Here is a 26166-nt window from a genome sequence, read left to right as displayed (position 1 = left end):
ATAGAAGGTTTTTTTTAAGTTCTTCAATAAAAGTTTACATTTTTTTCTTAAACTTCTAGGGAAAGTCATAGGATTTCTCATCATTTTTGTTGATGAAATAATTGGTATTTTTATTGCATTGTAAGCCATTGGTTTTATTATTGATTTTTATATATCTATTTTGTATGTCTCATTCTCTCATTAGTTTATAGATCTGTTTGGATTTTCCATATAGGTAATCATATCCCCTACAATATTAACAATGTATTTTTTCCTAATACTTAATATCTTTCATTTCATTTTTCTGTATTATTTTGCTAGATAGGTTCTTTCAACGTTAATTGAAGCCATTATGGTGGACATCCTTTTCCTCTCATCCTAACTTTAATGAAAATGATCCTGTATTTTGCTGTTGGATATGGTGTTTTCTCTTGGCTAGTGGTAGTTGTGAGTTATGTTGATTTGTTTATCATGTTTGTTGTTTTTAGATTAAAGAAGTTCTATTTCTAGTTAAGAGGTTGTAGGGGTGTGTGTGTGTGTGTGTGTGTGTGTGTGTGTATGCGTGTGTCTGTGTGAATGCTTTCACTTGCATCTGTATAGATGATCATAGGGGTTTTTTTATTGGTGTAGTAAATTACATTCATAGATTTTCAGATGATAAAACATTTATGAGATTAACTCAAATTCAGCATTTTTTAAATTACTGGATTTGAATTGTAATGATTTTATTTAGAATTTTGGCGTATATAATATTTGTTTCTGTTACTACCCTTTGTTGGGTCTAGCATCAAAATTATACCAGTTTTATAAAATAAGGAATAGTCCCTCTTTTTCTGTTATCCAGAACCATTTGAATAAATGCGTATTGGTTGTTCCCTAAATGTTTGTTAGAATTCACCTGTAAAACAATCTGGATTTGATATTTTCTTTAGTTTGTCTTATAGTAGACTTTTAACAACTGATTCTGTTTCTTTAATGTCTGTAGTGTATTCAGATTATTTGGGGGCGGGAGTTTCAGTTTTGAAAATTTGTATTTTTCTGGAAATTGACCATTTTGTTTAGATTTTAAAATACATTTTTTTTCTTTTTTTTTTTTTCCTTTTTTGAGATAGAGTCTCGCTCTGTCGCCAGGCTGGAGTGCAGTGGCGCCATCTCTGCTCACTGCAAGCTCCGCTTCCCGGGTTCACGCCATTCTCCTGCCTCAGTCTCCTGAGTAGCTGGGACTACAGGCGCCAGCCACCATGCCTGGCTAATTTTATTGTATTTTTTAGTAGAGACGGGGTTTCACTGTGTTAGCCGGGATGGTCTTGATCGCCTGACCTCGTGATCCGCCCACCTCAGCCTCCCAAAGTGCTGGGGTTACAGGCATGAGCCACCGTGAGACTGTTGTTCTTAGTAGTATCACCTGACTTTTTAAAATCTCTTAAGCTATCTTTAGTTATATATACACTTTCAATCTCACTATTGTTTCCACTGGTCTTTTTTCCTTGGGTTGGGTGTATTTTAATAGTCTTCTCAAAGAACCACTTTTTGCCTTTTTGATTCTCTTGATTAAATTCTTTTCCTCTTTCTTAATTCCTTTCTTATACTTGGTTTTAGTATGTTCTTTGACTTCTTGAATTGGATGCTTTCTCAGTTGTTTCTAGTATTATACAGTTCTTTTATATAACAGTCAAATTGCATCTCACAAGTCTTAATATTTTCATTATCATTCATATCTTATATTGTTCCTTCTAATATCTTGTTTGCTCCATAAATTTAGAATTCTCTTTAATTTTTCAAACATTTTTTTCATACATTATTGACTGTTTTTTAGTCTCTTTGCATTTTTTTCAGAGATTATGTTCTCTCTGACACCAGTTTTGGTTATTGTTGACAGTGTTCTGCAGTCTTTGGGATCTGCATATATGTGATAAATTTTCTAAATTTTCCATGTGTGCTTCAAAAGAATATGTATTTCTTTCTTAATTGTTAGAGTCTGAGTTCAATATATGTTCATCAGATCAAACTTACTAATTTGTATTGTTAAATTTTTTTAATCTTAACTCTTTTTTTGTTTAATCCATTAATTGCCAAGAGTTATGTCAAATTTACCCCTTATGGTGTGGATTTGTTCAATTTCTTGTAATTATGCATTTAAAATATTCCTGGTGAATTATTACTCTTATTATTAGATAGAGACTCTTTGTGCCTAATAATGTTTATCATCTTGAACTGCATTCTGTCAGATATTAAGAAAACTACAACTTTTGGTAGGGGAGAAAAGGCTAACATTTGTCTGTTGCCTGATAAGTATGTTTCTACTTTTGTATTTTAAATATGTCTGTTTTAAACATCATAGTTTTTTTAATACAATCTGAAAAATCTGTTAAGTTTTGAGTTTATTTTATATATGGTAATTACCAATATATTTGTATTTATTTCTATTATTTTGTGCTTTTTATTCTGCTTTATAAAATGCTTTTTTCCTTCTTTCTTTCCTTTCATGTTATTTAATGAGTTTTTCTCTTTGTTCTCTGCTCTTGGTTTTTAAGTTCTGTAGTCATTGTCTTTTATTTAATGGTCATATGTTCTCATATTTTGGAAACAGATTGTTTACAGCCCTCCTCAAAGTTGGCCATCATTATCATTTCACACAGTGTTTCTTTTGATTTACCTGAGTGTTTGCCACTTTCATTCCTCACCATTCCTACTTTCATCTTTCTCTTTCCTTTGGGATTCAGTTAACTTCGTCTTAAAGTATGTAATTTAATAGTTCTTTCAGTGAATGTGTATTGGTAATGTTTAGATCTTTGATGTTCAAATGTCTTTTAATTTTGTTCTCATTCCTGAAGTGTGATTTAACTGAGTGTAGAATTCTACCTTGATAGTTATTTTTCTCAGTGCTTTAAAGTGTTTTCCACTGCCTTTGACATAGACTGTTTTATGACATCTATTCTCAGTCCCCTACTGTCCTACAATTTTATAGTAAACTGGTTTGTCTTCCTGGTGTTTTAGAGATCTTCTATTTGATTTTGGTATTTGCAATTTCAGTATCCTGTATTTATGTATGTATTTGTTTTTATTTGTCTTCCTTGGGATACATTATTTTTCCCAAAATCCGTACGAGGCTTTTTAGATTAGATTCTTCAGGAGAGACTTTACCTCGCCCACCTAGAGACCAGATTGAAACAAACAGTCTTTCTTGATGTATTCCTGTGTTGTTGAGTGACTTTTATTAATGGCTTTGCTCTTTAGGTTCTTTGCTTTATTCCTGAATCTACCATTTTTTGTCACTCACTTCCCAAAATGTACCTGACTCCTCATTTCTTGCACCATCCTGTTACTGCATCCCAAGTGTCAATATTACCAAAATGCTGTTACAGTAGTATGTCTACTGAGCTAATACAGATGGAATCAACCACAATTGACTTTTTTTAAGTGTAATCATGTATGACTAGGCAAAAGTAGATTAAGGAGAATAAAAACTAAAGCAATAGTTGCTGATTATTTTTTATCCCAGTTCTACACTAAAGGGATATCACATACTCACTTCAGGCACACTAGCTTACTACTATAAATCTTAAGAAAAAGAACTTGTAGTTATGTCCCCCGGCTGGATGGGGCTAAGAAAGTTAACATACCAGTGACCTAAAAAGATGAGAGTAGAGAACAAATCATTTGGAGTTTCATACTTTATTTTGATTATCTGTGTTCTTTGACTCTTCAATAATGCCCTTGAGAAAGATACTGCATTTGTAATTAATTGTATTCTTTTTCTGCATGTGTTTAGTTTTGTTTGTTGTTTTTTTTAAGGCATTCTGTGAAACTTTAGAAGAGACTAACTACCGCTTACAGAAAGAACTACTTGAAAAACAAAAGGAGATGGAATCACTAAAGAAACTGCTCAGTGAGAAGCAACTTCATATAGACACTTTAGAGAACAGAATCAGGTGTGTTGTGATACTTGAATTTCTACTCTAACTAATTCAACCCTTAATACTTTGGGCTAAATGCCCTTTATATTTTAATATGATTTAGGAATTTTCTGATTCTGAAAGTTGTAGGCTTTTGGCATACTTCATTGGGAAAAGTATACTTTATTTAGCATAATTTAATTTTGCTAAATAAATTTTGAACATTGAAGGATGGGAAACATCAGGAAAATAAGCCGCTAACTGTTCAACAAGATAAACATTATTCATTTTAATCATTGTTAAATCATTATTAAATAAATAATCACTATTAAATGGAATACCATTATTTTATTTAAGTAATATTTTAGTTTCTAGGCATTTATGCCAACTTTTCACATATGAAAGCTCTAGTTTGCCATCTCATCAGCATATCTTGAATTGATGCTAAAGTCATTTTAAATTAATCACAGCTACTAATTTCTCTGTTGACTTCCAGAGTGAGCTGTTTATTAGCTATGTGACTACATTAAGCCTTAACAGCTAAAGACTGCGATAGCTACATGTATTCACAACATTAAACATATGCCTGTTTTGTTCATAGAAAATAACTTGTTGTTATAACATACTTTTAGAACATTGTCTGTAGAACCTGAAGAATCACTGGATGTGTCAGAAACAGAAGGTGAACAGATCCTAAAGGTGAAGTCCTCTGCACTTGAGGTTGATCAGGATGTCCTGGATGAAGAATCTAGGTACATAATATTTCGTTTATGATAGCTTAATCCTTTCAATAATTGGAGGAAAGTGATTCTGATACTCTATAGAGTATTTTTTTATGAACTCAGTGTTACTGTATCACGAATCTACTAAGCAAGCAGAGAATGATTGGAGATATTTTAGGCTCTTCCTAAAAAAGTATCTTTGACATCAGGCTGTAAGTTTTCTCATTACTTACTTTAGAGCTGTGTCTGCATTAACTGGCCTCTGACTTGGGTAATTAATTAATTTTTAAAATATTGACAGATTACCTTAATCTCCCTCAATATCACCCTTTTTCCATTCAAAAAATAGGACACTATAATAGCAAACTACCCTTCCTACCTAATAGGAATGATGAAAAGGTAATGTATTTAAAAGCACATAGAGTTTTTATTGCATACAAATCCAAGGTAATTGTTAATAGTTTAGTGGTAATGGTCGACTGTAATTCTGAGAACAATTTTATGTTGATAAAGGTAATTACCAAGTAGATTTTTATTGGTAAATGGTAGTTTGGAGAGCTGAAAGTGTTTAAAACCTATCTCCAAGGGTCTTACCTGGCAATGACAACTTAAAAATATTAAATTTCTGATTGAATGTTTAAATATTCTTTTACATTAAATACTTTCACACTAAATACGTAAATATTCTTTCTATAAGGTAGAAGATTTTTAAAGGTAATAGTGAAATGAAATAATAGCATGCATCCAATCCTGTCATTGACACGTTGCTTTTTTTTTTTTTTTTTTTTTTTTTTTTTTTTTGCAGAGCTGATAATAAACCATGCTTAAGTTTTAGTGAACCTGAAAATGCTGTATCAGAGATAGAAGTAGCAGAAGTGGCATATGATGCTGAAGAAGACTAATATATCACAAGTGGTTCCCTCCATTTAGACTATTCAGCAAATTTAGAAGAGTGGCAAATACTATTTTAAAAGCAAAAAAGAACTGTAAAACATATAGAAAAGAGCAAGAATGCACATGTATGAAGTTTACATAAAGAATTTTTTTAAGTTATTAAGATAGGAAATATATTCACTGCTGCTTTTAATTTTATCCAATTATATTTAATACACTAAAAAAAATCTTGTTGGAATTCTGTTATCAAGGCCCACATTCTTAAATACTGTGCATAAATTATTATGGTGTTTTGCCTATATATTGCTCCAGACTACTGTGTATATATGTATGTGTGTTAAATCACCAATTATATTAATCAAATGGAAATTAATTGCATGTTACTATCTGGGTGATATATTCTTCTTTATATCTCTGACATGACATATTTTCATTAATGGTATAAATCAGTGACCATCATAGTAAAGATAAAATTTAGTTGAGTTTTTAATGTTTACATGTTTACCATCTCTAAATAAAATTTGCTTATTTGAAATGTTAATGCTCTTCAGAAAAAAAAATGACTTTCTAGTACCAAAGGAAAACTACTTGAAAGAGCTGTAATCATATAGCTAACATGATAAGAAAGCCTTGATTTTAAAAGCTGATTCATTAATGTCAAAATACTTTAATAAGTGTCATGGTTATTAATATGTTGCATTTGTTTAGTTTCCACATAATCTTTATCTCTACCTACCTAGATTTAGTGAGTTTGCCTCTTTCAGAATACTACCTCCTTTTGTTAAGGCATATTCTTTTGAAAATATAGATTCTATATAAATAGGGGCTTATACAAAAAAAATAAAAAGCCATATATACTGCAAAGTTCCTAACTGGCTTGATTCCTGACATTGCATTTTTATTTCTATATATGTGAAGATGTTATTATACTGTATTATGGCTGATTTTCTTTTTAATATATTTAGCCAAGTGATGCACTTTATGATCATTAAACTCTTTTGTGCCAAGTTTAATTGGTGGATTTCTTTAGTAAGTAGAGTTAGGAGAAAGAATTATGTAGTGCCTTTACTATTTCACTTTCTACAAAAGTCTCCTAGAGTCTATGAGTCAGCTTTATGAAAAAATGTTTGTTTATTTCAGCTTTGTGTACAGTCATTGAAAGTGCCTTGTTTCATTTTTATAGTGTGAAGTTATTTATTTTCTGTTTTCACTGTTTTGCATATTGCTGTTAATATGCATTGTAATCATGCTGGCATTTTGCAGTCCCAGTCGGTATGCTTTCTAAAAACTGAGGGAAACTTACTGAAGAAGTAGAATAACAACCTCCATTTTTTTCTTCACTATCTAAAAGTTTATCAGTATCTTGATGTATATATTAAGGTGTGGCTGTTTAAAATTCTACTGACGTATATCAACACATCCAATGGTTGTTGTTAACCTTTGGAGTAAAAAGGAGATAACTTTTTACCAAATAACCAAAAATGTTTAGTCTTTATCAAAGTGCACAGGTATGCTCTCAGAACATTTCTCACAATGTATATTAGAAATATGTTTGCTATCCTTAGAGACAGAAATGAATATAACAAGTTGATCTGCTTATTTATTAAAATTATTATTCTGGACTTGCAAAAGGCTTAAAAAGAACAATCATTTAATAAGTACAATTCTGAATCTTATATAACAGATCTTTGCCAAATTCTAGATATTATAGTGTTGACTGTCTGTTCTAAAGTGAACCACCTACTTTTTCAATCTGGCTTTTTGGAAGATTGTATTTAAAGTTCTGCAAGGATGAAGAAAAAAATCTGTTAATTAGGTAAACCACTATTATTTATATTTATAATTTACTTTTTTTTTTACTTTTGTAATGCATTTTACTCCCAGTATTATGTTCATTTAATAAATTATTTTTTCACTACAACAGTAGCAGTGTTGTTCATATGTTGAATACTGTTTTCCCCCTCCATTTTCTATATTCTCCCTATCTTTTACAATTATTGTAAATTGAATTATATTTAAGTGGTGAATTTCACAGATGTGGAATGAGTCTGATTTTCTTTCTAGGTTTAGACTTTATGTTGCTGATCATTTTTTGAAAGTCTTTGTGAATAGTTGCAATGCACTTTAACATAACCTGTATTAATAATTTTAAAAATTGAATGCAACTGAAACATAACATTTTTGTGGACAATCTTTTAACTTAACCTTTTAAAAATAAGTTTACATATAGTTAGTACAACCATAAGACAGCATTTTAAAATGTATCTACTACACTGAGATCAGCCATTTACAGCACATTTATTTAGAAAACCATGCTTAGATAAATTATGTGGTCTACTTCAGTCTGTGATATTAAAAGGGAATAGTGGCTTTAGATATAAAAAATAATTTGGTTTTGAAATGGATTTTATTACTTATAGAAACACATGAGTTTGGAGATTATGATAAGACAAGTTTGTATTCCCAACTAGCAGAGAGAGGAATCTAAATTTTATCCTCTAGGAAATCTTCAGAGAGCTACATATGTGATCCCCATTTTGGCTCTTCATAGAATTACTGTTACTGCATTACACTTTGTTTCTATGCTGTTGGCTCCTAATAGCAAACACAGTCATCAAAACATATTTTCAAGACATGTGTTTTTAAGGCTAATGGCTACTATTAAATATATCACATAGTGTGCCTTTTATGAAGACCCAGAGGAGAAAGTTATCTTGGGTCTTGATCTCAGCAAAATATGTGCTTCTCCTAAACAGTTGATTTTCAGTGGGGGTAGTGTGGGGTTTTTTTTCTTTGTTTTTTTTGTTTGTTTGTTTGGTTGGTTTTTTTTTTGAGACGAAGTCACTCTGTCGCCCAGGCTGGAGTGCAGTGGCACAATCTTGGCTCACTGTAGCCTCTGCCTCCCAGGTTCAAACAATTCTCCTGTCTCAGCCTCCCAAGTCACTGGGACTACAGGTACACATCACCATGTCCAACTAATTTTTGTATTTTTAGTAGAGACAGGGTTTCACCATATTGGTCAGGCTAGTCTGAAATTCCTGACCTCAGGTGATCCACCTGCCTCAACCTCCCAAAGTGCTGGGATTACAGGTGTGAGCCACTGCAACCAGCCTAATTTGTTTTTCTCTCTTTTTTCTATTAGCGGTTTTTTATTTTATTTTTATTATACTTTAAGTTCTGGAATACACATGCAGAACATGCAGGTTTATTACATAGGTATACACGTGCCATGGTGGTTTGCTGCACCCCTCAACCCATCATCTACGTTAGGTATTTCTTCTAATGCTATCCCTCCCCTAGCCTCCCACCCCCCAACAGACCCCAGTGTGTGATGTTCCCCTCCCTGTGTCCATGTGTTCTCATTGTTCCAACTCCCACTTATGAGTGAGAACATGCAGTTTTTCGTTTTCTGTTCGTGTGTTTGCTGAGAATTAGTTTCCGGCTTCATGTCCCTGCAAAGAACATGAACTCACCCTTTTTTTATGGCTGCATAGTATTCCATGGTGTATATGTGCCACATTTTCTTTATCCAGTCTATCATTGATGGGCATTTGGGATTTGTTTTCATCTTAAAGAGTCTTTTGGTTGCTCTTTTTGTCTTTTGGGCAGCTCTCTTTGTTGCTCCTCTTTCTCTTTTGGGCAGCTCTAGGCCAAATTGTAGTTCACTTGTATGGTTATGCTTTTCTGTTGTAATCATGACTTTATTTTTTATCTTCTTCCATTTTTTCCCCCTATTTTAGTTCTATTAGAACATACATATTTTGGGGGCCAGGTGCAGTGTCTCATGCCTGTAATTCCAACACTTTGGGAGGCCAAGGTGGGTGAATTGCTTGAGCTCAGGAGACCAGCCTGGATAGCATGCATGGAGAAACTCCATCCCTACAAAAAACTAGTCAGATGTGGTGGCCTGTGCCTGTAGTCCCAGCTCCTGAGGTGGAAGAATCACCTGAGCACCAGAGTTGAGGCTGCAGTGAGCTGTGACTGCACCATTGCCCTCCAGCCCAGGCATCAGAGCAAAATACTATTAAAAAAAAAAAAAAAAGAAAACGCCTTGAAAGAAGATCACTGAATAATATGGAATGCACTTAGAAATGCTAGCTAATGGTAAGCTATAGGTGGATTTTTGACTAGAACACAGTATGAAGTCACGATCATGGTTTTCAGCCTCAAATCAAAACAGACCTCACTTGTCACTTTCTTATGTATATAATTAGAGAAAATTAGATCAGTGTCATCTCAACATAAAATAATAAGCAATGCAACCAATGTATACTCAATAATGTTTTATTATAGTAGACATGGTGAGAGTAAGTATAGACCTTAAATAATGTTTGCAGCCTAGCTAATTGTAATCAAAGACATTAGCAGTAGTCAAATAGTGATTAAGGTGTGAAATGTAAAGCCCCACATTTGGGTTATTAAGCCTATAACTCTGGAGGACTCTAGAATGAGCTGATCTGCTAGTCCACGCTTCTATAACAGTTCCTTTGAATAGCAGACTGTTCACTGGCTAACACTACAGATACTTATATTCCTCTTCTGCTTTGCCACCTCTTAGATAGGAATGAGAAAAACTTAAATACTCGTTTTTGCAGCTGCACTTGCAGTTAGCTTTGACCCTGTCACAGTTACGACCAATGAGATAAATGGAAGTCTGCTGGTAGCTTCTGGGAAGTCTGTTCCCATAAGGCAAGCATGCTGCTGATACAGCCTTTCCCCCTTCCTCTCATTTTGATCTCAGATGATGTTCAGAGCTCCTATGGCAACCATCTGCAAACATGAGTGTGACGAGTCTGAGGGAAGGGTAAGAGAATCACAAAGATTCTGGCCACTTGCCAAGCAGCTGGAAGTTGTAGGTTTTTTGTCAATTGTACCAAGATAAAGACTATCTTAAAATTGTATTTTTGATTAAAGCTTCAGAAAAAAGAAAGTTTTTCAAAAAAAGTCTATTTTGTCTATGACAAATGTCTATGACATTTTGTTAGCAAAGACAATAGGAGGGAAAAAAATGGTTTTCTTGAAAGCTAAAGAGGAGAGAATATCAGACATTCAAAGTCTCTTACCTCTGAGGTTCCTTTTGGTAAACAAAATATGTATGAAACAGAAATCAGTCTATTGTATTTTCTGTGTGTGTGTGTGTGTGTGTGTGTGTGTGTGTGTATGTGTATTAGTCTACTCAGATGGCTATAACAAAATGCCACATTCTGGGTGGATTATACAACAGAAATCTATTTTCTCATAGTTCTAAAGATTGGGAAGTCCAAGATCAAGGTGATGGCAAGGTAAGTTTCATTCTGAACTATCTTCTCCTAGCTTGTAGGCCACCACCATTTTACTGTGCATTCAAATAATCTATTCTTTGTGTGAGTGAAGCGTTGAACAAACATTTTTGTGTTTCTTATAATTAGATGGTTCCTATCAGATCAGGGACCCACCCTTATTACTTCATTTAACCTTAATTATTTATCTCCTTAGTGGCCCTATCTACAATACAGTCACACTGGAGGTTAGTGCTTTAACATAAAATTGGGGAGGAGACATAAACAGTCCGTAACAGTAGAGTATGCATATAGCATCGTTAAATGTTTACAAAGATGTTTCTCAGTTCCAAAGATTAGTTTATTCCTTTATTTGTTCATTCAACAAACATGTTTTGGCACAACTTAATAAAAATTATTAAGAAACACATGATCCCTTCAAGGAGTTCAGATATGGCTTTTTCAACAGGATAATCTGTGTGAAACAAGAAACATCTGTCTGGGAAAATAGTTTACATTTTGTTAGCGAAGGAGAAAAGTTGTTTCTCTTGAAAGCCAAAGGAGAGCAAAATATCTTTTAGACTAATCAAAGGTGCCTTAACTTCTGAGAGTCTTTCCAGCAAACCACATTATGACTGTGCATCACTGTGGTTAATGTGGCACAGATATTCATGGTAAATTCATAGAGGTAAGCTTGGTAAACTATAGAGATGTGAGGGCCAAAAAGGAGGACAAAGATTTCAAAAAGCAGAATTCTAGCACATTTTAGTTACTTTCTTAAAAGATAGAAGACCATACCCAGCAGAAAGTTTGGCTCCAGTCTACTCAAGTAGTATTGTTCATATACTATTAATAAACTTATTTAAAATTTTTAAAATACAGCTGATATGCATAAATTTGGAAACAAAACAAATTCGTGGTAATCATCCATCTCTCTTGGGGGGAATAGGAATACCTAGGTGTCCTAAAAAGGATGCTACTAGTCACAAGCATTCAGGGTGCCATGAGTGTGAGCAGCACGTTTTATAGAGAAAGGGAAAACTGTGGCAGGCCTATTATGTGTGTATTTCAGGGTTGGAGAGTGTGGGGATTATTTCCCTTATACCTTAAATCGATCCATTTCTTTTCATCTCCACTGTCACAAAACTATCTCAAATGAACGATTACAATAGTCTTTTCCTTTTTCTTTTTTCTTTTTCTTTTTCTTTCTTTTTTTTTTTTTTTTTTTTTTTTTTTTTTTTTTTTTTTTTTGAGACAGAGTCTGGCTCTGTCGCCAGGCTGGAGTGCTGTGGCATGATCTCGGCTCACTGCAACCTCCAACTCCCTGGTTCAGGCTATTCTCCTGTCTCAGCCTCTCGAGTAGCTGGGACTACAGGCACGCGCCACCATGCTCAGTTAATTTTTGTATTTTTAGAAGAGACGGGGTTTCACCATATGTGGAATCTTGAAAAAAAGAGGAGTTGATATCCTAGAAGCAGAGACTGAGGAGGAGAGGAAGCAAGGGAAGACAGAAAACTGTTGGTCAACTGGGAGAAAGTTACAATTAGAAGCAATATGTTGTGGAGTTTTATTGCAAGCGGGGTGACAATAGTTAAAAATAGTTAACAGTAAGTCAATGTATATTATAAAATAACTATAAGAGAGGCTTTTGAATGTTCTCACCACAAAGAAATGATAAATGTATGAGGTAAAAATGAATATGCTAAATACTCTGTTTTGATTATTATATAACATATATGTACCAAAACATCAAATTTTACTCCATGAATATGTATAATTGCAATGTATCAATAAAGAAATAAAGCAAACTTTAAAGAGGAAATTTAAAGAATGAAAAAAACTGATCTCACTAGCAATCAAATAAATATAATTGCAACTACAAGAAGACACTACATTGGCAAGAATGTGTTGTGAAAACAGTATTCTCACTAGAGTATGTGGAAATGAACTCTGTGCGTTGCTGATGGGAGTGCAAATTTCTTTAAGTATATTTCTGGAGCTGATTTAGCAATATGTAGCAAAACCATTAAAAACATTCATAGCCTTAACATAGCAATTACATTTATATGAACTTAAACTAATGACATATATGTGATATGTAAAGATTTAATTCAAAGGATGTGCATTACATTTATCACAAATACTTCAGCTAAAAAGTTGCAAGAATTTAGAGGATTTGTTAAATACTGTATGGCATATAAAATTGCAAACTCTTTTGTACCCAATAAAATGAAGTCTTACATATAGCCAACAGATGAAAAAAAGCTCAATATCGCTGATCATTAGAGAAATGCAAATTAAAACCACAGTGAGATACCATCTCAACCAGTCAGAATGGCTATAATTAAAAAGTCAAAAAACAACAGATGATGGCAAAATTGCAGAGCAAAGGGAATGCTTATACACTGTTGTTGGGAGTGTAAACCAGTTCAGCCACTGTGGAAAGTAGTGTGGAGATTCCTCAAAGAAAAAACAGAAATACCATTCAACCCAGCAATCCCATTACTGGGTGTATACCCAAAGGAATACAAATCATTCTGCCATAAAGACATACCATGTGTATGTTCACTGCAGCACTATTTACAATACCAAAGACATAGAATCAACCTAAATATTCATCAATGGCAGATTGGATAAAGAAAGTGTGGTCCATTTACACCATGGAATACTATGCAGTCATAAAAAAGAATAAGATCATATCCTTTGCAGGAATACAGATGGAACTGGAGGCCATTATCCTTAGCAAGCTAACACAGGAACAGAAAACCAAATACTGCATGTTCTCAGTTTTAACTGGGAGCTAAACAATGAAAACACATGGACCCAAAGAGAAAAACAACAGACACTGGGTCCTACTTGTGGGTGGAGGGTGAGAAGAGGGAGGATTAGAAAAAATAACGATGGGTACTAGGCTTAGTACCTGGATGACAGAATAATCTGTACAACAAACCTCCATGACACAAGTTTACTTATACATGAAACCTGCACATGTACCCCCGAACCTAAAATAAAAGTTTAAAAAATAAAAAATGAGGATTAAAGATATTCACGATACACTACTTCTGTGGTTTCAATGTGTTCCCAAAGAAGCAGTCATTGGACATTTAATCCTCACTGCAATGATGTTAGGAGGTGGGGCCTAATGGGAGGTGTTTAGGTCAAGAGGGCTTCACCCTCATTGATAGATTGATGCTGATTACAAAAGGACTTGAGGTTGAATTTAATTCCTTGCTCTCTCTTGCCATGTGATGTCTTTTGCCACGTTGTGATGCAGCAAGAAGGTTCTTACTAGATGCCAGTGCCATGCTCTTGGGCTTCCCAGCCTCTAGTACCCAGTACCATGAGCCAAATAAATTTCTTTCCATTATAAGTTACCCAGTCTGTGGTATTCTGTTGTAGCAACAGAAAACAGACTAAGACAACCACTAAATTAAAGAAGCAAGTTACAAAACTATAATTTCAGTTTTACAAGTAAAAAGATATACATGTATATATTTGTATACAGAAAGAATAAATATAATAATACCTGTGGTTATCTCCACTTGATGAAATTATGAAGTTTTATTTTCTTCTTTTCATAAATCTGTATTTTCTCAATTTCTACAATATGCATGTTCATAATTTGTAAATATTACTTTTAAACTAATAAAAACTAATATGTATATTGCCCCACCATCTGCTGACTTATGGCAAATTCCTCAACATGTCTGTTTCCTATAAAAGGAAGATAATGCCATCCAAGCTATAGCATTGCTGTGGCCTAAATAAAGTGTGAATATGCTAAACCCAGCCTGTCTCATGGTAGGCACTCACGAATGGGTAGAATCTGACATTCAGCCTGTCCTGACTACCATTATCTTTGGCCATTCAGAAGAGTCGTCCATCTGTATGCCTAAACTACATGGCATAAATATTTTATTAAACTGATATTGGTGAACAGATCTAATGTCATTCATTAACTAACCATTTTATTTCAGTTGTTCACCCTAATCTTAAATTTTGAAGGCTTAAACAGGGTCCACCCAGGTTACAAATGACTTTTGTTCTAACTTCATTTCCAAGTTACACATTAGTAAATAGTGCTTTCTCAAACTAAACTTAAAACACCTTTTTAATCTATGAAATACTGGAAATCTGTGTAATGTTTTCAATAGGACACAATGGCTTTGAACTAGCAATTAAACAAGAATAATGAAATAATAGTTACAGATATTTATCTAGATGCATGGGGCTTGGAAAAAGCAGTTTAATTCGAAATAAAAGGTAAGTGGAGACTTGTGTGAAGAATTTAATGGGGGATTTCAGAGTAAGCTACGTCAAACACAAAGAGTTTTTACAGTAGGGCAGAGTTGTCCACCTCAACTTAATAGTTCAACAAACAAGGCAAAAGATTTAGGCCTTGAGGATACAAGTAAGCAAAGAGATAGCTTCCCAAATCCTTCCTGGTTCCTCATGGAAGCTGACTGCAAGTTTGGTGGTTCCCACAGTGCACAGAAGCAACGCAACCACTGCGTCCTTCCCTGCCTTTTGTGTAATGAGCCTGGGGTGAAGCATATCAACCCTAAAGGGCTGACCTAGTGCCTTGTAAGGGCTTCTTTTATATCATGGTCTGCTGCACAGGGGCTTATGAAAACATCGCACAGGGTTTTAATTTTTTTTTGCATAAGTCTATCAATCACTAGCTTTAATTTTATGCTTGTTAATCAAAATGAGGGCTGTGCCTTTACTTAAAATAGAATAAAAATATTCCTGTGGTGGCTGAAGAGGAGTTAGAAGACAGAGGAAGAAGTGAGAGTTTGCCTCCAATTGAATTAATAAAAGTATGCATGGTAAAATAAGACAAAAGTTACAATATCACGTGTACTCAAGCAGCTGCGAGAAAAGAAAGATGACCAGGAGAATATGGCAGATAAAATTGCGCCAGACAAAAGCAAGAGAGCACTCATTCAGTCCGGAAGGTTTATAATCCGGTATGTGCCAGCCCTCTATCCTTCAACTTGGTGTGTCAGGTATTTATTTAGTAGGATCTTAGAGAAATTGCTTTTGTAGTATGTTAACAACTTTACGTTCTAAATAAGACCTTTATTGTATGTACTAAAAAATATAAATAAAATAAAAGGCAGTTGCCTTTTCTTTTTCAGCTAGATGATAATTACTCATTAAGGGTTGATGTTGCTTACATGGATATATTTACAATACCTTGTTCAACACCTTTTAAAAAAATCTTTTGAGGCCGGGCTTGGTGGCTCATGCCTGTAATCCCAGTACTTTGGGAGGCCGAGGAGGGAAGATCACTTGAGGTTGGGAGTTCGAGACCAGCCTGGCCAACATGGTGAAATTCTGTCTCTACTAAAAATACAAATATATATATATATATATATATATATACACACACACACACATATATATATATGTATATATATTAGTCTGGCATGATGGCGCAGGCCTGTAATCCCAGCTACTCAAGAAGCTGAGGCAGGAGAATCACTTGAACCCGGGAGGCGGAAGTTGCAGTGAGCCGAGATTGCTCCACTGCACTCCAGACTGGGTGACAGAGCAAGATTCCATCCCCCCCCAAAAAAAGAAAAATCTGTTGAGTTTACTTTACTTTTTTAAGCATTTTATGTCTGTAAACTGTTTTCTGATTTTCTCCAGTTCTTACAGCCCACAACCTTCCAAGCTCACCTGCCTCTTAGTCTAGTTCTAGCTCAGAGTATACTTTAAAATTCCACAGATTTCAAGTCTGGACTCTGTTTTCTAACAAGTGGGGCAAATTCCTTTGCATTTCTGAGCCTCTGTCCTCACTTAAAGGGAGGCAATACTAGTGCCCACCAGTCTGGTTTATTGAAAGAAGAACAGGTAAAGAGAATGTAAAGTATTCAACAGAGCACTTGGCATCTGCTGTGGCTCAGGAAACAGCACTGCAGCCGCAGGTCAGTGTGGACGCTGTGCATGTGCTAGGTGAGGCAGTGTGTGTTTTCCATGCCCACATAAAAATGTTTGCCAGTCAGAGGTTTATGCCTCATCCAGTGCCCGCTAAGCTGCTATGAAAAGATAACAATTCAGTCACAGTCTGGAAACAAGAAAAAGCTACCTGCAATGCTGAATTATCCACAGTCCTACAGTAGCTTGTAGAACTACTTGGTGATGATGGTCTCTGTGTTTGAATAAATAACTTCACAGAAATACATTTTCATTGCACCCATGTTGACAATACATTGGAGCTCATCATTTCAATCTCATCTCCTGTCATGCTTTTTCTGATTCACTGGCCATACTAGTCTTTTTCAGTTCAATGGGTGTTCCAAACATTTTCCCACCTCAAACCCCTCAAACACAACATTTGCTGTACGTTTTCTTTCTGTAGAAGAAGAAAGCCAAAAAGCTAGGGAAATCTCAACCTCCTGGTTCTGAAGGCTTTCCAGTAAATCTTGTTTTATTAAGCGATGCTTAATAATTATTTTATTTAACTGAAAGTTAAAATGAAACTTCCTATGTAAATGCATCAAACAAGTAAGAATGGTATTTAAGGACATAAAGAAATAGTAAAATTAAGGAAGTTGATCTATTTAAGGACAGGTAACAAATTCCCTCAAGCTTTTTCTTGGAAACACTTTTCTTTTGGCTCAGTCTCACCTTTCAAACATATCAGAAAAATAATATTGATTTTGTGTATTGTCAAGGCGTAAAAAGCTGATATGGAAGGCACTTTCTAAATTTTTCAAGATACAAAATGGTCACTGTGACTAAGCATACGGTGTGCCTTTCCGCATTAGTTGGTTCCTCACCCAATTACATCAGGAGTTTTAAACTTTAAAATGTTTAAAAGTAAATATTATTTGAGTATACTTGATTCCACTTTTTTGGTCACTAGCTTCTGTTGAAGTGGAAGGGTACACTCTAAGAAAGTTAATTGAATTTAAAGATATTGAAATAAGAATTCCCTTCAATTCAATCAATATACCTGTACATGTTGAGATTACTGTTCATGTGCATGGAGTTTCTAGAAAAATGATGGCAACAAAAACACAATGTCTGCTGACCTTGGGTTCTGTCTACAAAGACCTCAGAAACATTTTAGGCATTGCTTTCAATTACTCAACACTCTATAATCTGTATACATTCAGACATTCAATCAGCAAACATTACTGACCATCTACTGCATGGTAGGGCATGGGCTTGACATTTGCTATGATGAACAAGGCCCTTTGTTAACCTGCTACTTCTCCAGTCTCCTCTGCCAACCAATCCTCACCCAGCACCCCAGCTCGGGACATGCCGTATCCCAGTGCTGCATGCTCTGTTCACTCCATAATAACCAGGAAGTTAGCCCTGTAGCACCCGTAACCTCCTCCTGTGGTGGACCACTTACTACCTTGGGCTGAACTCATTTATCTTGAGTCCATTACCACTGAAGGCTGACTCTGAGCAACCCTTCACTGCTTATTGCATCACAGTGCTGGCGTGTACACCACAGAGGCTCAATAGATATTTGTTACACAAGCAGATTGTGGCCAGTATCCAATATTTCAAAATAGGGTATATGGAAGTCTTAGATCCCAGTCAATTAATACTTTATAATCTGCTCTCAAGTAACATGGATCTAGGGGCTCTCATAACTAGAAATGGTTTAGAAAGTAGATGTCAACACTGACCTTCAGGGCAAAAATTCCTTTCATAGCAAACCTGCCATTTCCACAGAAGTAACTGTGATTTGGAAAGTTCTCCTGAAGTGGCTGTAGGGTGACAGTTTGCCGACACCATCTACCTTGCCAGATTCAAACCCTAGAACAGTCATGCCTGAGGAGCCTGCCAAGTCTTCTGCTCCAAACCTCTCATTTTACAGATGAAATCACAAACCAGCAAGGTGACATGAACACAGTGAGTGGAAAACAAAGCTCTCTGGCTCCCAGCCTCATGATACTTTATTTCATACAAATGTCTCCTGTATTTGGTTATATCTGTGAACATTTCATGGGTGATGGATCAGGACAGTTATCTGTGAATTATACTCCCACCACAGCCAGTGGAAGGAGAGTTCTCAGTCTTGTCCCTGATTCCAGGTTCCAGTTCTACCTCTTGGGCCTGGGATGATGAAGGAGATTGGTGAGTCACATTTTAATATCATCAACCAAGGGTCAACAACTTCCACCCAGCCTGAGGAAGCTGCAGGCATCATACCCACCTCCCTACAGTGAAACTGCTGCCCATTCCAATGCCATTCACGCACGCACTGGCCCAAAAGCTTTTGAATGAAGAGTCATCCTGATCTCACTAAAACAAACACTACCTCATTAGGTGCTATGACTACACCATGGACCCTGAGCCAGGATGGAATAAGGCCAGGAGTCAGAGGGTGAGTCAGCAGAATAAAATGGCTACTTAGGAAACTCCACCAGACATAGGAAAAAGGTGGGGCAAGACGATATCCAGCACCCTCCCCTGACATCACAGGCACTCTTTTTTTTTTTGAGACGGAGTCTCGCTCTGTCGCCCAGGCTGGAGTGCAGTGGCCGGATCTCAGCTCACTTCAAGCTCGGCCTCCCAGGTTTACGCCATTCTCCTGCCTCAGCCTCCCGAGTAGCTGGGACTACAGACGCCCGCTACCTCGCCCGGCTAGTTTTTTGTATTTTTAGTAGAGACGGGGTTTCACCGTGTTAGCCAGGATGGTCTTGATCTCCTGACCTCGTGATCCGCCCGTCTCGGCCTCCCAAAGTGCTGGGATTACAGGCTTGAGCCACCGCGCCCGGCCTCACAGCCACTCTTAAAAAGGTCTCTCTCTTCACAACTCCCCACTTCTGTCCCCAGACTCAACGTTCACTTCCAGGACAGGTTCCTGAAGAAGGATTGAGGCCCCTGCTCTTCAGGTTTAGCAGCAGAGAGTGAGCCAGTGCTCTTCACCCTCTCTGTGCCAGGTCTTGGGAGAGGGTTAACGAGCCAATGTAGTGGTTGCCCCATGAGCACGTCATAGCCTCAGCTGAAGAACAAAGACCCAACAGGCACAAATGCAGGAGGCACACCATGGGTGGATCATGACTTATCTCAGTGAAGGAATCTTCATCTAAGAATTGTTTTCCTCCTGCAGACAAACCAGAAGATGAACCTTCCACCCTCTTATCAATCTGCAGAGATTCCTTCCAAATTCAGACAGGACATTCAACATTTAGAACAGAGACATAGTAATCAAAGGTTATGATAGTTTAAGGTGGATATAACACATTCTAGGGAAGGTTCATTCCTCCTTGTCACAGGGGCTACAAGTGAGACATTGACTAAGCACAGTGAGAAGATGGTTGAGTGAGAACTTGTAGAATATTAGTCTTAAACTCTCTTTCGATGTAACTTTCTTTAGTGCAGGTTTCTCTTGTGGCACCAATATTACTTCATTACACTTATCTGTTTATATAATTCCCTTTTTTCAACTGTATTAAAGGATAAGACCTTATCTTTTTACCATTGTATGACCACGACATAATTAACATACCTGAGAGACAGTAGGAGTTTAATAAATAAATCTTGTATAATCACATTTAGCTAGATTTTCAGAAGGTACTATACAGATTGGTTAGAAGCTTTCATGTTAACAAGAAATAAGTCTTACATCTTATCTCCATGTTTATATAAAATCAAAATACTAAACAGAATCTTACTCTCATAAACTGACTACAACTCATGAAAATAAACTACAATTGTCTGTTTAAACTTCACTGCTTGGAACAGAAAACTAAGTAACTGTGTTCTCAATTCCAAATGGGAGCTAAACATTGAGTACACAAGGACAAAAAAAAAAAAGGAGTGGAGGATCAACAGACACCAGGGCTTACTTTAAGGTGGAGGGCGGAAGAAGGGTGAGGATCAAGAAACTACCAGTCAGTACTATGCTTATTACCTGGGTGATGAAATACTCTGTACACCAAATCCTTGAGACATACAACTCACCTATAAAATAAGCCTCCACATGTACCCTCTGAACATAAAAGTCAGAAGGAAGGAAGGAAGGAAGGAAAGAAGGAAGGAAGGAAGGAAGGAAGGAAGGAAGGAAGGAAGGAAGGAAGGAAGGAGAGAGAGAGTGAGAAAGCAAGCAGGAAGGAAGGAAGAAAGGAGAAAGAGAAAGCAAGAAGGAAGGAAGGAAGAAGGAAGGAAGAAAAAAGAAAGAGAAAGAAAGAAAGAGAAAGAAAGAAAGAAAGAAAGAAAGAAAGGAAGGAAGGAAGGAAGGAAGGAAGGAAGGAAGGAAGGAAGGAAGGAAGGAAGGAAGGAAGGAAGGAAGGAAGGGAAAGAGAGAGAAAGAGAAAGAGAGAGAGAAAGAAGAAAGAAAGAAAGATTGAAGACCAGTATGTGTTGTTCTCTGCATGGACCTCGTCTTTAAATATATTTAAATTGTGAGAATAATTGTTTTTGTCTTCACAGTCAATTCCTCCACATTTGACTGAGCGTTAAATCACAAATGAATTCAGTTTTTCCTGGCTATCCTATTCTTGCTTCAAATTTTTGTGATTTGTACTCAAGTCGTATCATGTATTTTACTTATAGGATCTTGTAATTTTCCTGTTTATTTGTTCACACTTCATCATTGGCATAAAAGATTTTACCCTATCGGTTTTCTTTCTATGACTCGATTTTAATGCTTATATGCTTTAAGAAGTAAGTTCTAAAATTTAAAAAAAAAGAAAAAAGAAAAAAAAAAAACCGTTCCTGCTTATGGTAGACAGAATAATGTCTCCTCCCCCCCATAGATGTTCACATCCTTATCCCCAGAACCTGTAAATATGTGGCCTTACTTGCCAAAAGGAACTTGGACAATTTGATAAAAGTTAAGGACTTTGAGATTGAGAGATTATTCTGGATTAACTGGGTGGGCCTCATTAAACTGTATAGGTCTTTAAAAGCAGAGAACATTTCCTGGCTATGGTTGTGGAGCGATATGACCATGGAAGGAGGATTCAGAGAGCTGCTGGCTTTGAATATGGGAGGAAGCAGCCATGAGCCAAGGAATGCGGATGTCCTCTACAAGCTGGAAAAGGCCAGGAAACAGATCCTGCCCTAGGAAACAGATCCTCCCCTAGGGAATGCATGCTACCTCACCTTGATTTTAGCCAAGGGAACCCGGATCTACAGAGATGTCAGATAATGTATTGGTGTCGTTTTAAGCCACTATGTCTGCGGTAACTGGTTATAGCAACAACAGAAAAACCATACATAACCCAAACCCTAGCAACTCACAAGCTAGAAGGAAGCTCTCTGAACTTGCATTTCCTCATCTATAAAAGTAGAGATAATACACGCTAAAAGACTCCTGTGAAGATGAAATGCAATGAAAAATGCAGAAAGCTTAATTCAGTGCCTGCAACCTCCGAAGTGAGGGGAGCTGTTCTCTGAATTAACTGGGATGTGAGCCCCACAGCCACTTACAGTCCCGTAGTTGGCCTCCCCTCTGTTCTCCTGGGGTGAAAAGCGTTCTTTCTGAGGATGCTGGTTAGAGAAGTCACCTCTATTCGCATGCGCAGGGCTGGGCAAGATCCTTGGGTCTCATAAACTGTTTGAGAAGCAATAGTAGACTTCCCAGGCGACCAAGGCATCTCCCATGTTCTATAGTCCCAAGGCACCAGCACTGAGGAGGAGCGGGCCACCCCCAGGTGTCACCGCAGCCCTGTTATTGGCCCCTGCAGCTTTGCCTTCCTGGTCTGAGATGATACACTCTAGAGGGAGACGACCAGTAACAGGATTCCAAAGACCATATACTCTCAGACTCAGTTAAACCATATGGCCTGCCTTGTTGCCTCGTTTAGAAATAGTTATTTTCCATTCTAAAGTTTCGATGAATAAATCCAATTTTGCACAACGGAGATGCCTGCAGCCGGTTTTAGCTGGCGCTTGGTCCTCGCATTGACGATGAGTTTAGAGCGCCGCCTAGTGGGAACAATGAGAGGCAGCAGTGACAACATTTTGTAGAGGAAAAAACTATGAAGGGAGACGTCGGGAACGTTATAAATACAAAGTCCCAAGGTCCTGGTGATGGGCTGCTGTTTTATGCGCTTGCTTGACCTAAATGAGCCATATCCCAAGGTGACTAGCTCATCTAAAAAGGCGTCCTAGCTGCATCAGGATATTCATCTTATCTAGGTCTCAAACATCCTAAATAGTAGTGTATTTCATTTACTGTAGAATATTTTGGTAAATTTTCCCCCTTTATTTTCATAAGGCAGAAACATGAAATTGACCTTTTCCTTAGAAATTTTCATATTCGAAATATTAAAGGTTATTACTGAGAATGTTGAATTTTAATAAACTTTAAGTTTATTCATTTCTATTGTTTTATCTGTTTTTCACTAGGAATCCAGCTACACACCATTGAGATATGTTTGTTTCAAACAGATTTTAATAATTCTATAGCAGAACTATTCCCTATATTACCCTTTTCTATTCTCTCACATTCTGTTTAATTTCTGAAAATTTTCCTTATTCTTTAGCTCAATTTTTTTTTACTTCAACTAGTTTTCTGAAAGGGTTATATTTAATAACTTTTTGTCACCTTATTTTGGAAAAATAAAATCTCTCTTATTTACTCCGTACCTTTCTTTAGAGGAAGAGTATATTGAAAGAAGTGGTTTTGCTCAAAGAATTTTAAATATAGAAAGCTGCTACTTGACTAGCTGAAAACTGGACATTTTTCTATAATGTCAAAACACATCATAGAAACTGAGAAACTTGCTGGATTTTATACTACTTATCCAACTTCTCTTCCTTGGTTGCAATTTCCACTAACTGGATGTTAGCCATCCCCCTCCACTCTATCCTCTTCTCTACACAGAAGTAATTTGCTGACTCCAAACCCTGTCTGTTCTACAGATTATCCCCTGAGTGCCAGCCCTACAGTAATAAACTGGCATTAAACATCTCCACTTCAATGTTGAAAACCAAACGGATCCTCTTCCTCCCACGTACATCTGCTCCTCCTCCTAAAATCCTTTATCTCATAGAAAATGGTACCACCATCTGCTGCACCACCCAAACCGGAATTGGGGGATAACTATAATTCCTCCCTCCGCGTTGACCTCCCCCAAATCCTATTGCCACTCTCAGTTCACTCTTTCATCATCTTCTGCCATGATGATTTCTACATCATGTTTCTCAGTGGTTCTCCCTGTTGTCCCTTTCCAGTAAATTCTGTTTTTCGGTGATAGATTGAGCTCTGTACGATGCAAATTGATCACCACCTAAAAATCCATCGTTGACTCCCCAGTGCTTTCAACCTCAATTCAAACTTCTACATGAGGATATCAAGACCTTTATCGTCTGGCTCCTAGAACCTCCCAGCTTCATCTCTTCCCACTCGCCATTGTTCACCCAAGCTTCCAGCCATCCTAGACATCAACATTCCTTTCCACACCTCCTTGCCTTAGCTACTGCTCACCACTTCCTCAGGCTAGTTCCTTCAGTCCTCAGCTTAGGCAACAGGTCATCCAGGAGGTCAGCTTAAGGCATGCAGGCAACATTAGAACACAGATTACATTGCATTCCATTGTCTTTATGTGTCTGCCTCTTCCCCTACTAGATTTCTTGAGGGCAGAAACTGTTGATGTTCATTTCTGAAAACCTAATGCCCTACAGAGAGATTGTTATAGTTGTTGGAGAAGTTGAGAAAATATGATAATGGAGAACACTTATTACCCTCTGCTAAGCACTACAAAGATGTTACATGTATGGCTATATTTAATCTTCATACCGACCCTATGAAGATATTTTTAACGTTTGTTTTATAAATGAAGAAAATGAGGGCCAACAAAGTCAACAAAGGGTCAACAAAGTTAAATTATCTGAGGTCACCATGGTGGAAGCTGTACTGTACCTTCCAAATCCTCCTTCAAGAAAAGACCAGACAGGCATGGTAGCTCACGCCCATTATCCCAGCAGTGTGGGAGTCCGAGGCGGATGGATCACCTGAAGTCAGTAGTTTGAGGCAGCCTGGCCAACATGGTGAAACCCCATCTCTACTAAAAATACCAAAATTAACTGGGAGTTTGGTGGGCACCTGTAATCCTAGCTACTCGGGAGGCTGAGGCAGAAAAATTGCTTAACCCTGGGAGGCGGAGGTTGCAGTGACCTGAGATCACGCCATAACACTCCAGCCTGGGCGACAAGAGCAAGACCTCATCTCACAAAAAAAGAAAAGGAAAGGAAAAGAAAAGAAAAGAAAAGAAAAGAAAAGAAAAGAAAAGAAAAGAGAGAGAGAAAGAAAGAAAGAGAGAGAGAGAGAGAGGGAGGGAGGGAGGGAAGGGAAGGAAAGAAAAAAGGCCTTACTGCCTCATCTGTGTGAACTGTTGTCCATGGTACTCTTTACCCAAGGCTATGCCCTCTAGGTAAGTTCAATGACTGACCCCTAGGAGAGATTACCTCAACTGGGTTGTCAATTCAGAGCATCTCATGAAGTCAGCTCAGAGGCCTCCTTTGAGATGCAACTTTTCCTCTATCCAGTCTCAGTTTCTTCTCTTTCTTTAAAAGATACCAATGCTAAAAGCACTCTTTCAGCTACTCCCAAGTAGCTAGGATTACTAGCTTTTATTTTAAGTTCAAGGGTACATGTGCAGGTTTGTTACATGGGTAAACTTGTGTCATAGGGGTTTGTCATACAGATTATATCATCACCCAGGTATTAAGCCTAGTATCCATTAGTTATTTTTCCTAATCCTCTCCCTCTTCCAACCCTCCACCCTTCAATAGGCCCCATTGTGTGTTGTTCCCCTCTTTGTGCCCATGTGTTCTCATCATTTAGCTCACACTTATAAATGAGAACATGCAGTATTTAGTTTTCTGTTCTTGTGTTAGTTTGCTAAGGATAATGGCCTCCAGCTTCATCCATGTGCCTGCAAAGGATATAATCTCACTCATTTTTTTGTCTGCATAGTTTTCCATGGTATATATACCACATTTTCTTTATCATGTCTATCATTGATGGGCATTTAGGTTGATTCTATGTCTTTGCTATTGTGAATAGTGTTGCAATGAACACACACGTGTATGGATATTTATAACAGAATGATTTTTATTCCTCTGGGTATATACCCAATAATGGGATTTCTGGGTCAAATGGTATTTCTGTCTTTAGGTCTTTGAGGAATTGCCACACTCTCTTCCACAATGGTTGACCTCATTTACACTCCCACCAACAGTGAATAAGCGTTCTTTTTTCTCCACAACCTCACCAGCATCTGCTATTTTTCGACTTTTTAATAATAGTCATTCTGACTAGTGTAAGATAGTATCTCATTGTGGTTTTGATTTGCATCTCTCTAATGATCAGTGATATCACACTGTTTTTTCATATGATTATTGGCCACATATATGTCTTCTTTTGAAAAGTGTCTGTTCATGTCCTTTTCCCACTTTTTTATGTAGTTGTTTTTTTTGTTTCTTGTACAT

At 36.8% G+C, this 26166-nt stretch overlaps 1 protein-coding gene across 2 annotated transcripts in view; it reads left to right on the top strand.

The window, feature by feature from the left end:
* The window catches only part of SNX16 (sorting nexin 16), a 42989-nt gene extending 35577 nt beyond the window's left edge, over window positions 1–7412 (top strand). For both annotated transcript variants that reach the window (XM_015145622.3, XM_015145621.3), the window contains 3 exons: window positions 3775–3911; window positions 4508–4627; window positions 5403–7412. In XM_015145622.3, coding sequence (XP_015001108.1) covers window positions 3775–3911; window positions 4508–4627; window positions 5403–5499 — 354 coding nt within the window. In that variant the 3' untranslated portion in view covers window positions 5500–7412. The remainder of the gene's footprint in view (window positions 1–3774; window positions 3912–4507; window positions 4628–5402) is intronic.
* The last annotated feature ends 18754 nt before the right edge of the window (window positions 7413–26166 follow it).

This window comes from Macaca mulatta, chromosome 8 (assembly GCF_049350105.2).
Source record: "Macaca mulatta isolate MMU2019108-1 chromosome 8, T2T-MMU8v2.0, whole genome shotgun sequence".
Classification (NCBI taxonomy): domain Eukaryota; kingdom Metazoa; phylum Chordata; class Mammalia; order Primates; family Cercopithecidae; genus Macaca; species Macaca mulatta.
This window is presented reverse-complemented; position numbering and strand designations above follow the sequence as displayed.